Here is a 17,572-nt window from a genome sequence, read left to right as displayed (position 1 = left end):
TGTATGTTTGTGAAACCGTTTTGCTCATAGTAGATAAAAGGCCATTTCGTGAGTAGGCCTATATAGATAATTTCAGGTTTTACTGTGCTTGATTCCCATAAACCTGATCCATTCCAAACACACACACACACACACACACACACACACACTGAGAGTCTCCGCTGGGTGGCAGCCAAAGCAGGGTGTGCTGTGCAGGCAAGAATGGGATGGGCTGCAGCGAGCCCTACTTGGGGAGGAGGGGTGTGCACTAATCACACTGTCCCTGTCCGGCTGTTCTTCTTACATACACGCTCACGAGCTGGAAAACAAAGAGCTGGAGATGCACGTGGATTTACCGGAGAGGACAACAAAAGAGGGATAGAGGAAAGTAACGTCTGATCAGATCGTGCTGGGATGTGGCGATCTGTTGCTGTCATTTTAAAGACATGTATTAACATGGATGTCTGTATAACTGCTCGCACACTGATGTGTTCATGTGCACTGTGAGAGTTACCCCACGCCACTCTTATGTTTTTATTTTTATGAGGAAGTTTGCTCTGGACACGTTTCAGGAATTGGCTTTTCTTTATGGATTATATATAGGAGACTGATACACATTTGGTAAGTAGTCTGGTGTAATATTACAGATATGAATTTTAGCAGCCTCAGCTTTGAATGTAGTACAAGTATTGAATGTAGTAGGTCTTGTGAACAACATAGAGAAATATTGACTTTAAGATTTAATGTCGATTTTTCATTGGCACATAGTTTCTGAAACATTGTCATGAATGATTATGAAAAAAAATAAGTGTCAGGTCTGACAATACAAAGGAATTTGTAACTCTCAAATACCACGCACACACACACACACATTTTTGTCTGTCTAAAAGGGGCCACTCTGTAGACTTGTATTGTTTTTATATACATTTAGTTATAAATATTATATCCTAACCCTAACAGATAATTTTCTGCATTTTTACATTAAAAATACTTTTTATTTACTTACATTTTTATTTATATTGTTGTTAACAGTATTGTATTGGTACTATATATCGGTTGTTATACATCACAACATCCCAGTGATTCTAAGGAATTCGAAAGCAAAGCCAAGGTTCTCAACAGGAAAAGACGATTCCAATCCCAAGATGTTTATAAGTTGGAGGGGAAGTGTCTTGTACACATTTTTGGAAAAAAAACTGCCCAGCAGGGGATACTTGGATGTCCTGTTGCTTGAGGGGATGTTTATACCTTAGTGAACTTTGAAATATCAGAAGGACGTAAGAATTTCGCCCTTTTAAATAGTAACCTTTTCAACCATCCTGTTTCACCCCATGGGAAAGTATTATTTTCTGGCTTTGTTTAATGTTGAGCTTTGTGTGTTCAAGATATCAAATTAGTGTACAGCAGCACAGTGGAGAACTTGATAGACCTGCTGAGTCTGTCTGAGGGGTGCGAGTCAAGTGAAGTCATTGATGCCAAAGTTCACCCTGTTGACACACCCTTCCCATATTTCCAGAATGGATTTATTCCAAACCAAGATTACACACCAGTTCCATTCAAGGCATTGGAAACAATAAGCAATAAAATGCTATGTACCACTAATCGTATTATTTTAATCTCATCATGCATTCCTAAAACATGCATAGGCTTTTGGAATCTGAAAGGTCAAAGTACTATAAACGTGACATACAAGCACATTCCTAGCTAAGTTTCATACTGTTTCCAGCATGCCGTTTCACTAACCAGTCTGATTGCAGGTTTAGCTCATATTTTATATAAATTTATATAATATTTAATATAGACTTTTGCTTGTAAGAGCAAAGTCTAATGCAGCTAAACCTGTACGGTGTGAGGTAACTCCAGTACAAAGATCACTGCTTTTTATTTTATTTAATGAGTTACCAGATACTAATCATCGTGACAAATATTTATGTAGTTTTGAGGACTTTGACTCCTATAGATGACTGAGGTTTCAATTACAGTACTCTTCATGAGGGATATGAAACTGAAAGAATGGAAACTAGGGCTGGACAATGTATTGGTACTATATATTGGTTATTGGCTGATATTGGAGTTTTTCTTTTTTTACATTTATTGTATCTGTCAATAATAGATATTTAAGTGTGCATGATTTAATTAATACACTGTTAAATGTAAAGTTTAACAAATCTAAAAATTAATATATATAGCATATTTTAGATCTGAATATAATATCCGTGCTTATATTTCATCTTTTCAATTTTGATCATGTTTAATCAAAATGCAAGAATTCTCCAATAATTTAATCTGCTGTACCCCTGTCCCTTCAAGTTTACATTCATGTGCCTCCACTTTTTTGTGCAATGCCTACATTTCAAAAGCAATCAACAATAAATACAACAACCAAGTCACCAGACTACACCTTTTCACATTTGATTAATTTGTTACACTCTGATGTTCGTCACAACATGCAATTCTTTTTCATTGTGACATTAAAATCGCCCATTTAGCTGTATCAGACAGAATTGTAAAATATCTAATGAATACACTGCAATGTCGGGTGATCTGGGATTGATCAAATGATGGAAAGAGTCTGTAAAGATGCATCAGCCATGTTTAATGTCCTTACTATTTGTTACTACAGGTTGAAGATTGAAGGCCTTTGGTGACTCTGCTGCCTGGCCTCATATTGGCCAGGTTGCTTTGGTTAAAACATCAAAACCAATCAAGATGTCTTCTCAAGAGTCTCAGAACCTGTCTCAGAAATCTGAGGTTAAACAAAGACCCCCGGTTCCCATCAAGCCATCCAATAATACCTCAGACACCTCATCTGTGGAAGGTGCAGCCTCACAGAACTCTGGGAATGTCAAAAAGATAGTCAACAAATTCAGCCAGCCAGAGGCTAAGATTCCAAGTGGAGATACAGCAAAGAGCACCAGCACAGAAAGGAGACAACAAAGACCTCCTGCAGTAAAGCCCAGATGCAAACCGAAAAGTTCTTCCCCCACCAGCGATGGCATGGCACCTCCTCTGCCTCCAAAGGCCAGACAAAATCACAGTGGACAGAAAGACGAGGTGGACAGCCAAGAGACACAAGAAGGAGCTTTGAGTGCTGTTGATGGAAGCCGATCAGGTATGGTGTATTTACTTCCTTTTCAGGATTTGTTTGGCCTAGTACTTCCATGGAAAATCTCCCGGATGTTTTTTCCAGGATTTTTTTTTTCTTCACAAAAATAAAGGTGCTTAAAAGGTTCTTCACAGCGATGCCATAGAAGAACTATTTTTCGTTCTACAAAGAGCCATTCTTCAGATTTTAAAGGTTTCTTATAGAATCATTTAGACAAAAAGGTTCTTCTAAGGCATCCTGAAGCACCTTTATTTTTAAGAGTGAATTCAGTCACAAAATTTTAGATGGATGTAAAATGTAAAGCACCTAAAAATGAAATTAGCTGAAATTTACTTACCTTTAGGCCATCCAAGATGTAAAATGTTTGGGTGAACTATTCCTTTAAACATACAAGCAGCACAAAATTCAAGCATCCTATAAAAGTGTTTACATCATTGTAACCTTCTGTGTGTTTATTTGCTTTGAGTAATGCACTCTGACATGTAAAAAGTAGACAAAGAAAGAAATGACGACAAGGATAAATATAAAGAACAAGTACCATTTACAGCATTAAATTAAGGGACACTGCTAATAAAGTCATATTTTAATTAGCTTTAATCTGATCTTCATCTGATTGGGTGTTTTTGGAGTAAACTGCTGCTCTCTGTTAGTGTTGCTAGTAATCTTGGAGAGATGGAATGTAAATTATTAGTTTGGTTTTAACAATATAATTTCGAAAGTAACTATGAATGTGAACTTTGTTTGTGACACACTTCTGGAATGCAAGCTGTTTGTGTTCCTAAAACTCATGTCAGTTTCATTTTTTCATTTCGAATTAAATTGATCAACTTTCTTGTACTTTTAGTTTATTTGTTTATTTATAATTCAATGAAGTATAATTTAGACGTAACACATCGGAGGTCATTTTGTTGTTGGTCAGTCTGTAGGATTATAGAGTCTGTGTCGCCTGCTGAACACATGAACAGATGGGTGTGGGGGGATAAAATAACCCCTCCTGGAACTAATTATATTAAAAGTACACTACCGTTTGGGGGCTTTAAAAAAAAAAAAGTGTCTTATGCTCATCAAGACTGCACTTATTTGATCAAAAATAGAATACAAGCAGTACTGATGAATAAAAAGCTTGGAAGAAAAGCCATTATTAAATATAAATCTAAAATATACTTTATACTTGGACATATATTTTCTATATTATATGCAGTACTTAGTCAAATGCATGGAATATTACATTTTGTTAGTAATTCAATTGTAGATGTCTACCTAAATCCTTTTATCCAGATTGTGTCAATAACCATTACCATAAAGGCTGTTCCAAAGTTTAAGAGCCATAACAGGAAAAAGCTTGACCTTTTTATTTTTTTTCTTACTTAACATTCCTGTTGGACATTATCTGAGAATATATTGTTCATAAAACTCTTTTACAGTGACAATTATGTGAACTGAGCTAGTTTGACTGTCTAGGAGCCTTGGAAGTAACATGCGAGTGGCCTTTATGTGATTATTGGGGTAATAAACCAGTGTCCCACCCTTAAGTTCATGCATTCAACTAGTCCAGAATCCAAGAGAGTTTTGAGCAGGTCAGTCCCCGGTGTAGTGAAATGGCAGAAGGGCTAAAACGAGCATTTGGCAAGATCAAGCAAAATGTTTTTGAGGCGATTGAAGACCTGCGGGTTAAGGAGGGGGAGGAGGGATCGACACAGCGCAAAGGTTCCATACAGAAGTTGGCGGCACTGATAACGGCAGGCTCCAAAGGTGACGTGGACCAGTCAAAACAGAAGCAGAGAAAAGATGGTAATCCAAGATCTTATACACTGGAAATCAGAAAGGATGTGAAGCCTTTTGAGAGCCATATAACGTTTAGAGTATTGCAAAGACATTCAGTCATGGTTGTAGATCAGTCTTTGCTGCAGCTTCAAGGTCCAAAGATGTATAAGAGCGTCCATAAAAAAAAAAAACTACTTTTAAAATCTAGTGTCAATTTTTAGAAATGTAGTCTTTGTATTCCTATTCGTTTCATATGGTTTTGAAAACATTTCTGCTATTTTCCAAAAACTTTAAATGAAAATATCTTGTTTTGTGGTGTAAGCATCAAATAAAAAGTAATAATTTACTGCTGAGCACGTTTTATCTAGTTTTAAACATGTTTTAAACATTTTAATCTTTATTTAAAAAAAGAAAAAAAATTAAATGTATTTTTCAAGATGATTTTTTTTTTCCAAAGCATGAATTTTTAAAACAAGACATCACAGGTGTTTTTTTTTTAAGGTTTTTAGGAATAAAATAATATATAATTCAGGTGAATGTTACATGAACAAACACCTCTGTAAAAACCTTCAGAATTTAGGGGGGAAAAAGGAGGAAAAAAACCTGAAAGAAACTTCCTGTCTCAAAAAAAAACTCATTTCGAGACCTTTGAACCTTTTAAAATATGTGTTGTAATTGATGTTTGCAGACATATAACTAAATAAAGTTTAATAGAATAAACACATAAATGTGTCTTTTGGATGTTTTCTTTCAACTAGTCTGAAAGAAGGCATGTTATGGAAGCAAAATATCCCAAAATCGCAAAATAGATCAGTGCATGAAAAAACATTTAGGAATTAATGACCCGTAGTGTCTTGCCTTAATTAATAAAATCCATAGCATTTTATAACCCAAACTAACCTTCAGGGTTTTTTTAAGGATACATTTTCTTTTCTCTATTATGATAGCAGGACAGTAATATCATCCCGACATTTTTGACTTTATATCCCCAAAAATATTTCTGAATGATTTTTAATACAAAACAAAAATAGCATCACATTATTTACCCATCTTAAGTTCATTTAAACCCTGACCATAATCCATGTCCTCTTCTAGCTCCTGATGGAAAAGAAGGCGGCAAACTGCAAGCGGAGCGGGATTCCAGTCCTCTTCCAGAGCCTCAGTGTGAGAAGAACTGCGGCTGTATATGCCACCTGCAGAGGCCTGGCATGAAGCTGGTATGGGTGCCAATAAGCGAGCAGGATGATGACGAGGGTGAGGAGGATGAGATTGAGTACAGTGATACGGAGGATCAGAATGAAAGAGGAGAGGGAGAGAACGAAGACAAATCCAATAAGGAGCCGGAGTCTTGGAGTCAATCATTAGCTGAAGACAAGAACAAAAAGGAGGAACCACAAATTAAAAAAGACAAGTTTCAGGAGACTCGTAACCTAATAGAGCAACAGCTGAGGAGGAAATCGGACCCTGGACCTCCAATGTTGATCGCCTCTGCTGTCTCATTTCCCCAGACTCCTTTAAACGTCCCCAAAGACCAGCCTTTGGAGGAGCCAGAGGAGTCCATCTACGATGTTAGCCTGGAGGTGGTCCCTCCACCCAGACCTCAAAAGGGGTCGGACCCTGTAAGCAAGGAAACCCCTCCGGCCATTCCTCCCAGAATGCCTGTAGATAACAGAGGTCCTCGCATTATTCTGCCTCAGCCTCTGGCACGTCCTTCCTCCCCTCTGCTTCCCCCTAAAAAGGGCAGCCCACCTGCCAGTCCCCGACCGCAAAGATCTGCACCACCTCCGCCAGCCAAGACCTATGAGAACGGAAGACGCCTCAGCAATTATTCTCTCAAGTCTATAGGTAAATAAAGGCTTTTTAAAGTGCCCCTATTATGGATATACCTTTCATGCAGTGTGTAACACAGCTCTAAGTGAATCAAAACATCCTGCAAAGTTTTAAATCTGAAAGTGCACCATGTATAAAGTTATTGTCTCTCAAAAGAAAAAGTCGACTCTGAATCATTGAAACTAGTCATTTTTAAAACGAATCCCAAGCCGTTTCATGTTGAAGTCAACGGGAAACATTAGCATATTGCCCGCCCACTTGTTGCGCGCAGACCTGAGAAGAACTTGATTTTCGCGTTGGTCTGAATGAAAATGCAAATTAATTCTTTGCCACTAGGTGCCGCTTTTGGAGCGGTAAAAGCTCACAAACACTGCTTTAAATTAAATCGACCAATCACTACAGATTAGCTTCACGCAAAGGAGGGGTTTGGAAAAATGAATCGTTAAATCGTTTGGGAATCGTTGAGCAAATAATTTTTTTTATAAGAGTTTTAAAGTAAAACAATAAGGTTTTGTTAGTTAACATTGTTAATGCCACGAGTTTTTACAGTATTTGTAATGTTTGTTAATGTTCATTATTAGTCCATGTTAGCTCAGGTCTATTAAATTATATTAACAGATGCAGCTTTTGATTTTAATAATGTATTATTAAAATTATAAATTAACGTCAACTTAATCAAATTAATCAAAAGCTTAATAAATGCTTTAGAAGTGTTTTTCATTGGTTTGTGGTAACTACTATAGTTTATTGTTATTTACCTTTTATTTCCATTGCCAAAAATGATTTTTAATGATTTTAGTTTTAGTTAACAATAACAACACTGTTCCAAACATGTATGACTTGCTTTCTTCAGAACAAATTCTTTTATGTAATCCAGTCCATCCTGATCATACTTTATCTTTTTTTTGTTGAGTGTACTGTTTTACTCAGAAATGCATTATATTACAGAAGTAAAATGTGTTTTCGGCATTTCTTTCAATTAAGTGTCTAAAACTGACATTTGTTGATCATCTCTGTGTGTGTGTGTTTGTTTTATTGTACTTAATTGTTGGTTTCTCCTTTCTTGACATCAGCAGATGAGAATGACAGTGCAGGGGCTGATGGGGAAAAATGTGCATCCACTGAGAAGTATATTTGTTTATGTTTTTACATTTCTTTAAACTCAAACAGTTTCTGCTCTCTTAAGCTTATTGTAAGTCACTCAGCTATCGCATTTGTCTTAACTGTGTAACTCAACCTCTGTCACAGCTCTAGACCACCACGAGCTATTCCACGTCACCAAAAATCTGTTGACTTGGAAGCTGGGATGCCTGAGGGTAACATTTTTTCTGATTGAATTAATTACTGGTTTTAAATGGAAAATTATACAGTCATGGCCAAAAATATCGGCACCCTTGGAAAATATGATCAAAGAAGGCTGTGAAAATTGTTAATCCTTTTGATCTAACCTTTCATTGGATAATAAGAATTTAAAATGGGGGGAAATATCATTATGAAATAAATGTTTTTCTCAAATACACATTGGCCACAATTAACGGCACCCTTTTATTTAATACTTTTTGAAACCTCCATTTGCCAGTTTAACAGCTCTAAATCTTCTCCTATAATGCCTGATGAGGTTGGAGAACACCTGACAAGAGATCAGAGACCATTCCTTCATCCAGAATCTCTCCAGATCCTTTAGATTCCCAGCTCCATGTTGGTGCTTCTTCTCTTCAGTTCACCTCACTCATTTTCTACAGGGTTCAGGTCAGAGGACTGGAATGGCCATAGCAGAAGCTTGGTTTTGTGCTCAGTGACCCATTTTTGGGTTGTTTTTGAGGTTTGTGTTTGGATTATTGTACTGTTGGAAGATCCACACATGGCCCATTATAAGATTTCTAACATAGTCAGTCACTTATTGATTTTTTTTATCTGTTGGTATTTAATAGAATCCATGATGCCGTGTGTCTAAACAAGATGTCCAGGACCTCCAGCAGAAATATAGGCCCACAACATCAAAAATACAGCAATATATTTCATTGTGCACATTAATTTTTTAAAGGTTTTCTGACCCCTAGACTCAACTATTTTCTGCAATTCTCCAGCTGTGCATTAGGACGATATAGACACGTCCTCTTCCAGGCAGTTTCGTAACATTTTATGTTGATTGGAAATTCTTAATAATTGACCTGAAGGTGGAAATGGGAATTTTCACTGCTCTAGCTCTTTTCTTAAAGCCACTTCACTAATTTGTGAAGCTCAATTATCTTTTGCTGCACATCAGAAATATATTCTTTGGTTTTTCTCATTGTGATGGATGATTAAGGGAATTTGGGCTTTGTTTTCCCTCCTATTTATATTTCTGTGAAACAGGAAGCCATGGCTGGATAATTTCATGTTCATAATCACCCTGAAGTGCTCAAAATTGTGAATATGAATGGTAATATACTTCAGAGATATTTTACTCATAATAATTTCTAGGGGTGTTAATAACTGTGTTCAACGTGTATTTGAGAAAAACATTTATTTCATAATGATATTCCCTCCATTTTAAATTCTTATTATCCAATGAAAGGTTAGATTTTTGTGAATTTTTTTTATAAAAGATCAAAAGGTTTAACAAAGCAGATTAATTTTCACAGCCGCCTTTGATCATATTTACAAAGGGTGCCGGTATTTTTGACCATGAATGTAAGACAGAAATGATGAAAGTTTAGAAAGAAAAACACTGGACAGAAATTGTGATGAATGATATATTTCATACATTAGTAAAAATTCTCATTAAATTGATTTTTAGGGGATTGAGTTTAATGCCATATGTTCTGACCCTTGCAGAGCTGTATCAGTTTTACACAGAAACATATATACACAAAGAGATCAGGAGGACAGTATGTCGCAACATCAGTAAAACCAGCTTGGACTTCCAGATGGACTCACGCATTACATCCAGCCCAGAGAAAGGAGTAACACGTCCCAGATCCAGTAGTGTTCCAAATCTCAAGCAGAGCAATTTATGGCGGGACCAGTCAGCAGTACGAGACAGCGGGGTCCTGCAGACCTTAAGTCCAGAGGAGTGCAAGTACCAAGAGGTGAGCAGTAATCCTCACTGAACATTGTACAGAATGCAGAGGAGAGCATGTACTTCATAGCCAGTGCTGAGAGTTGAGGCTTTATGTTTTCGGGGATATGGAAAAAATAATTTGAGAGGAAAAGAGAAGAGAGAGAGGATGGAAATCTGTAGGAGAAGACAGGATGGAAAGGGGTGGATGGGAAAGGAAGTACAAAGAGTGTTAGCCTCACAAATATATATACTACCATTCGCAATAAGATATGTTCCTAATGCTCACAGAGGCTGCAGTCATTTTATCAAAAGTATAGTAAAAACTGTAATATTGTGAAATATTAATACAATTTAAAATCACAGATTTATAAAAAATTTAATTCTAAAATATAATTTATTATAGCCATTACTTCAGTCTTCAGGGTCACATGATTCATTGGAAATTATTCTATTATGCTGATTTGGAGTTTCAAAAAAAATGTTTTAATGTTGAAATGAAAACAGAATGAATTTTAATTGAAAACAGCTGTTCTGCATTTATTTGAAATAAACGATTTGTAGCATTATAGATCTTTAGTGTCACTTTTGATCAAGTGAATGCATCTTCATATATATATATATATATATATATATATATATATATATATATATATAAAAAATTTGAACAATAGTATATTTATTTCTCTTATAGAAAGTGAATGCAATATGTTGTTTTTTTGTTTGTTTTTTTGTTTAATGAAATTATTTTACTAGATTTTAAAAGAAATTGTCGTGACCATAATTCAAGAAAATCCCATTCTGATTGTTTTATTTTTGTAAGTTTAAAGAAAATAATATTATATAAAACTTAAATTCTAAATAAAAAAATAATAATAATAGTATAATTTTTTATATAATATAAAAAATTAAATAAAAGTTTTAATTAAAACAAAACAATATGCAAAAAATAAAGATCGATTTTGGGGTTACGTGTGATGTGAAATGAAGCATTATTAAAATTTTGTGTAATACATTACAGATAATAACAGTGAATGTGGAAAAAAAAAGGAAAACATTTTTATATAATATTTCTGTTTCCTTTCTTTGTGTGCAGAGCATGTTTGAGGTGATTACATCAGAAATGTCATATCTGCGCTCTCTGCGTGTGCTAATAGAGAATTTTATGGAGTCAAGTGATTTGAATGACACTCTTATTAACATGGACAAAAAAACCCTCTTCTCAAACATTCTGCGCATCCAAGAGGTCAGCGACAGGTGAGTGCCTGTGTGTGTGTAAAATGAAGACATAAACAGTTTAGATTTGCTGAAGCAGCACTGCCTGAACCCCACAAATTAGTTTTGTTTATATACATGAACCCCATAGACTACATTTGCGGCATTGTTATTGTACAGTAACAAATGATTTTCCAGGTGTAACCCTTCAGAATTTGCTGAGACAGCAGCGTTTGATGTTTTATTAATAGAAAACTATTAAACATGAAATCTCAGGACAAATACATCACCAACTAATAGTCTAATGCTTCGAGAATGCAGTGCAGTCTGTAAAACAAGTCACAGCAGTCATATCCACTGTCTATTTATGTTCACAGGTTTCTAAAGGACCTGGAGGAGCGTCTAGATGAGAGCGTTATCATTGCTGACATCTGTGACATCATCCACTATCATGCCCAACATCATTTCCCTGCATATATCGACTATGTTCGAAACCAGATTTATCAGGAAAAGACCTATAGTAATCTAATGTGAGAAACACTCATAAGCAAGAACTCAAACTGTTTCTTCTAATATTTTTTATCATCAATTTATTTAGTATTTTCTCATATTCTGCCTAATATCTGTCACAGGCAATCTAACACTCAGTTTGCGACCATAATCACCCGACTCCAGGAGTCGCCCGTTTGTCAGCGACTGCCCTTTATGTCCTTCCTGTTGCTGCCCTTTCAGCGAATCACACGCATTAAAATGCTCATCGAGGTGAGTGAATAATTCACATCATCCACTTTAGAATTTTTTTAAAGTAAAGACATTTGTTACAAATGTTACAAAAGATTTCTATTTTTAATAAATGCTGTTCTTTTGAACTTTCTATTCATGCAAGAATCCTGAAATAATGTATCACGCTTTCCACAAAAATATTAAGCAGCACAACTATTTTCAACACTGATGAAATCATTTTTCTTGAGCTCCAAATGAGCATATTAGAAGGATTTCTTAAGGAACTTGTGACAATGAAAAATCAGCTTTACCATCACAGGAATAAATTACATGAAAATATGTGACCCTGGACTACAAAACCAATCATAAGGGTACATTTTTTTTAAAATTGAGATTTATACATCATCTGAAAGCTGAATAATTAAGCTTTCCATTCATGTATTGTTTGTTAGGATATGACTGAGATACAACTATTTGAAAAGCTGGAATCTGAGCATGCAAAAAAAAATAAAATCTAAATATTGAGACAGTTGCCTTTAAAATTGACCAAATGAAGTTCTCAACAATGCATATTACTTATCAAAAATGATATATTTACCGTAGGAAATTTACAAAATATCTTCATGGAACATGATCTTTACTTAATATCCTAATGATTTTTGGCATTAAAGAAAAATCTATAATTTTGACCCATATAATGTATTGTTGGCTGTTGCTACAAATATATCCGTGCTACTTATGACTGGTTTTGTGCTCCAGGGTCAGATATATTAAAACAGAAAAAGTTATTTTAAATTGGAATAATGTTGAACAATCTTACTTTTTGATTAAATAAATGCAGCCTTAATGAGCATAAGAAACTTCTTTCAAAAACATAAAATAAAAAATCTTAATGACCCCAAAATTGTAAACGGTAGTATTTATTGGAACCAATTTCAGTTGATTTTTTTTGTTTTTGTTTCCACAATTATACTTGGTTTGCAAGTCATCACATTAGAATCAAGCACAGTTGTCTTAAAGTGATCCAGGTAATAAAATAACCCAGATTTTATTTTTATTTTTTTCATCAGAACATCCTAAAGAGAACGGCTGTCGGGACGGAGAAGGAGCAAACAGCATCTAAAGCTCTGGACTCTGTGTCCAAGGTAAACATCTCAAGGTCACAGTAAATGCACTGTTTTTTCCTCTCATTATAAAGCCACTCCTCACGCACAGTTCCTTGTTCAAACTAGACCTCATTGTTCCCAGAATAGCCTGTTAGAGAGGAAGATGTAAGGAAAAGAGAGCGAGAATAATTGGAAAGAGGGTGGAAAACAAGGTTAAATGCAGGTCGGGTGGATTTTAAAGCATTAGGCTAATAAAGGACATTTATTTGTTTTTCATTTTCATGAAAGAACCAAAATAGGTCATGTTTAATATGTTTGTCATGCATTCAGATTCAGTTGTCTGCTTGGAAAGAATGTCCTGGTGTGTGTACGTATTGTTTACGGCTATTGGTGTTGTCAGATGTGGTCTTAAATAACTTATCTTTAATAACTTGTCACCCATGTCCTCACAGATCATTGAAGAATGTAATAATCAGGTTGGAAAAATGAAGCAGGTGGAGGAACTGATTCAGATTAATGGTATCCTGGAGTTCGACAAACTAAAGGTGAGCAAATTGATTGTAGTTTTGTCTTTGTAAAGCAATTATTATTATATAGATGGTTACAGTGGGATTTCAAATTCTGAGACCACCAGTGAAAATTCCTGTTTTTTTTGTTTTTTTTAAATAATCACATGATCACTTGCACAAATATTTACTTTTTATTAGCGTCCAAAAAATAGTGTAGAATCTTAATTTTTACTTTTTTTGATTCTACCAAAACGTTTTATTTTTTAAAATGCTTTTATACTATTATATTTTTATATATTTTATAATTATGTAAAATATTTTATATTTATATATTTTATTAAGGCGGTGCCAATTATCTCTCAAACACGTTACTTGGAGAAACGAGGAGAACTGCAGGAAGTGAACAGAGGAGGGACATTCTTGAACCTCCGCCCCAAATTCACCCCCGTCTACCTCTTTCTCTTCAATGACCTACTTGTCATTGCCAGTAAGAAAAGGTAGAAAACTGAAAAACCTGTTTGTGTTATGGCTTTACTCTGTTTTATGAGGGTTGCAAAACACTACGTGATATTTACATGCCATTTATATGCATTCACTTTTTAATGTTCCTTTCTAAAAAGTAACACCCCTGTTTGTAACATTTACTGTTTAGTTAATCCTATAGTTTCTGAATCAGACTTCATTCATTTATTTCTTCTTCTGTTTGCCTGTGCTGTAGTTCTGAGCGGTATGTAGTCCTCGATCACGCCCATCGCTCCCTGGTCCAGGTGCAGCCTTCTGGGGAGGTCACAGCTGTGCTCAACCTGGAGCACTGCTTCTCTCTGACACTGCTGGAGAATCACCAGGGACGCCAGATGGAGAGAGTTTTCAAAGCTCCTACACAGTGCGTGGAGTTATAAATACATTTATTTTACTCATCCGTGATACATGTTCATTGCTCCATTATGTTTCTAATTCCATATGCTGTTTTTTTTTCCTGTTGGCAATTCAAATATACAAGTTTTGTTAATGTACACTACCGTTTAAACATTTGGGGTCAGTAAGATTTTTGTAATATTTATGAACATCTTTTAAGGCTGCATTTATATCATCAAAAATACCGTAGAACAGTAAAATGGAATAAAAAAAAAAACCTGTTTTTTGTAGTCAGTTTGACTATAAGGATATATGCGCTTTTACGACTGTATAGGTCACTTTTCTTCTGTCTCTCCGATCAGATCTGACCTGCACAGGTGGTTGGCAGCATTCCCGAATCCTGATGACCCCAATAATGATCAAGAAGAAGTCATATATGAAGACTGGGGTGAGTGTGGGTGCTTATTTCTCTAAGCTGCTCAGGTTTATGACTCATGTGTGACATGTTAGTGCTTGCCTTTGATTTTGAGCACATAAACTTTTCACTACAGATAGCTTTCTCTGTAATCATATGTGTGTTTGTGTGACAGATTGCCCTCAGGTGCAGTGTGTGGAGCAGTATGTGGCAAACCAAGCAGATGAATTAAATCTGGAGCGCACAGAGATCATCAATGTTTTGCGCAAAACCAACGGTGTGTCGTGCTATACCTTTCCTTTATTGGAAGCACATCTGACATGCTGAAATGTGTTCTAACATTGTTTTTGTTCATCTATCTGATGGCTTCTTTACTTCTTTAGGATGGTATGAAGGAATCCGTCTATCTGATGGACAGAAAGGCTGGTTTCCCGAAGCAAATGTACTAGAAATCACCAACGAGCACGTCCGACGACGCAACCTCCGAGAGCGATACCGTGTTATCCAGGCTGCCGACATTGTCGCCAAGACTCGAAGTATACCATAGACTAAATAAACTGCATCCTGGGAGATGGAGAAATCGTAAAATGGGAATAGGCTTTCAAACTGTAGACGTTTGTTACAGACTCAATATGGACAGGAAGTGTTTTGATGTGTCTCAAACATCCTTTTCAGGATCGGAAATATAATTCTGTTGGAATTTTAAACAAAGAACATGGAAAAGTCAGTGTTTTATGGCTTGGTTTTGTACAACACAAAAGCCACTTTGGGACTTGTTCAAGTAAATCTCATTTAAGTGTGTCCATTTTATTCAAATGTTCAGTTGTTTTGGATCTTAATATAGAATGTACATTGTTTCAGAAGCGTGTGTGTGTGTGTGTGTATGTACAGGTATGTGTGAGTCTGTGCGTGTTTGTAATTTTTAACACTTCTTTCAAGAACGTCAAACTACTGAAATTCCAGTTGAGCAAAGCGGACACAAAATATCACATGCACTGATCAAGATGTGTGACAACCTGCATGACTAGTCTTATGTTTTTAATGGAAGCACTGAATGTGCACAAATCAGCTTGTTTACTATTAACACAATTTTTTATACAGTTGGACTGATGAATCGATTTTGAAATGTCAGGCTTCTGAAAAGTATGTTCATTTCTATGCACTCAATACTTGGCTGGGCCTCCTTTTGCATGAATTACTGCATCAATGCGGCGTGGCATGGAGACAGTCAGCCTGTGGCACTGCTCAGGTGTAATGGAAGCCCAGGTTGATTTGATAGCGGCCTTCAGGTCATCTGCATTGTTGGGTCTGGTGTCTCTCATCTTCCTCTTGACAATACCCTATAGATTCTCTATGGGGTTCAGGTCAGGCGAGTTTGCTGGCCAATCAAGCACAGTAACACCATGATCACTGAACCAGCTTTTGGTACCTTTGGCAGTGTGGGCAGGTGCCAAGTCCTGCTGGAAAATGAAATCAGCATCTCCATAAAGCTTGTCAGCAGAAGGAAGGATGAAGTGCTCTAAAATTTCCTGGTGGATAGCTGCGTTGACTGTGGACTTCAGAAAACACAGTGGACCAACACCAGCAGATGACATGGCAGCCCAAATCATCACTGACTGTGGCAACTTCACACTGGACTTCAAGCAACATGGAATCTGTGCCTCTCCACTCTTCCTCCAGACTCTGGGACCTTGATTTCCAAATGAAATGCAAAATTTGCTTTCATCTGAAAAGAGGACTTTGGACCACTGAGCAACAGTCCAGTTCTTTTTCTCCACAGCCCAGGTAAGACGCTTCTGATGTTGTCTCTGGTTCAGAAGTGGCTTGGTAGCCCTTTTCCTGTGCGTGGTGACTCTTGATGCACTGACTCCAGCTTCAATCCACTCCTTGTGAAGCTCTCCCAAGTGTTTGAATCAGCTTTGCTTGACAGTATTCTCAAGCTTGCAGCCATCCCTGTTGCTTGTGCACATTTTCCTACCTAAACTCTTCCTTCCAGTCAACTGCATTTAATATGCTTTGATACAGCACTCTGTAAACAGCCACACCTTTCAGTAATGACCCTCTGTGACTTACCCTCTTTGAGGAGGGTGTCAGTGATCGTCTTCTGGATCATTTCCAAGTCAGCAGTCTTCTCCATTATTGTGGTTTCAAAGAACAAGAGATACCCGGAATGTATACTGTAGGGATGGTCATTAATTGAAACTCAAATGTAAATATTCTAATATTTTGAGATACTGATTTTTGACTTTCATGAGCTGTAAGCTCTAATCATCAAAATTAAAACAAAACAATGTTTGAAATGTTTTACTTTACATGCAATAAATCTAAAATGTATGAAAGTTTCACTTTTTGAAATAAGTTACAAGAAAAACTTTTTTCATGATATTCTAATTTTTTGAGATGCACCTGTATACTGCTCTTTTCCATTTAGACTGACATGAAAGGAAGTAAATTATGACAGATTTTCATCTGTGGGTTAAAAACCTAGTGTCACATTTGAGTGTCATGATCTGCTCCAGATATTAAACACTGTTGTCATTCATGCTTATAATTTGCTGACTTCTCAGAAATGGCATATTCCAGTGTGTACACTATCCCTGAATGTGGAATGCTCCATTAAAGCCACACCTCGTTTTGTGAGACTGTTTTGTGAGAAAACTGCGTTTTTGATGTAAAAACATAATATAGGGAGTAATTTTTCTCTCTTTTTTTAATTCTCTTTTTAATTAGGACATGTCCTGTGAACAGTTTAACCTTGGAAAACAACAGGAGTTCTTCATTTAACAATAAAAGCCTGTAAAGCCTGACATATGAAATAGTAGTCAGAAGAATCAAATGGATTAGTTTAGTGAAGTTTGGACAAAGTATGAAAGAATATCTTTTTTTATTTTTTTATGTATGATACATTAAGGTGTTATGGCCCATATAGCATGGTATAGTGAGAATATGGCGCTCACACTCGAAGAGGAAAACGACTGTGGGATTTATATGGCCAAAACATCATATTTGGCTAGCTTGTAATGTAAATTA

The 17,572-nt window shown here is 36.1% G+C and overlaps 1 protein-coding gene across 2 annotated transcripts; it reads left to right on the top strand.

Annotated features, from left to right (window-relative positions):
• Positions 1–229: 229 nt before the first annotated feature.
• On the top strand, positions 230–17,196 carry arhgef15b (Rho guanine nucleotide exchange factor 15b). 2 transcript variants are annotated; one of them, XM_079398534.1, is made up of 16 exons: positions 230–600; positions 2,603–3,091; positions 5,945–6,694; positions 7,756–7,807; positions 7,928–7,995; positions 9,497–9,750; positions 10,816–10,976; positions 11,312–11,464; positions 11,567–11,696; positions 12,728–12,802; positions 13,216–13,308; positions 13,615–13,769; positions 13,991–14,155; positions 14,490–14,575; positions 14,718–14,819; positions 14,926–17,196. In XM_079398534.1, exons 2-16 carry the CDS (start codon positions 2,689–2,691, stop codon positions 15,087–15,089), a joined length of 2,811 nt encoding a protein of 936 aa, XP_079254660.1. In that variant the 5' UTR covers positions 230–600; positions 2,603–2,688; the 3' UTR covers positions 15,090–17,196. The 2 variants fall into 2 exon arrangements, with proteins under 2 accessions (XP_079254660.1, XP_079254659.1); XM_079398533.1 differs by having other exon boundaries at positions 7,753–7,807.
• Positions 17,197–17,572: the final 376 nt, after the last annotated feature.

This window comes from Barbus barbus, assembly GCF_936440315.1.
Source record: "Barbus barbus genome assembly, chromosome: 38".
NCBI lineage: Eukaryota > Metazoa > Chordata > Actinopteri > Cypriniformes > Cyprinidae > Barbus > Barbus barbus.
The sequence above is the reverse complement of the archived record's forward strand: the minus strand, read 5'-3'. Positions and strand labels throughout refer to the sequence as shown.

Bases quoted from the DNA above. Each gene is read 5' to 3' on its own strand.
- arhgef15b (XM_079398533.1), top strand. From the start codon at position 2,689: ATGTCTTCTCAAGAGTCTCAGAACCTGTCTCAGAAATCTGAGGTTAAA. The intron at 7,808-7,927 runs GTATATTTGTTT...CCTCTGTCACAG, and splicing joins AAATGTGCATCCACTGAGAA to CTCTAGACCACCACGAGCTA. The intron at 13,309-13,614 runs GTGAGCAAATTG...TATTTTATTAAG, and splicing joins TGGAGTTCGACAAACTAAAG to GCGGTGCCAATTATCTCTCA.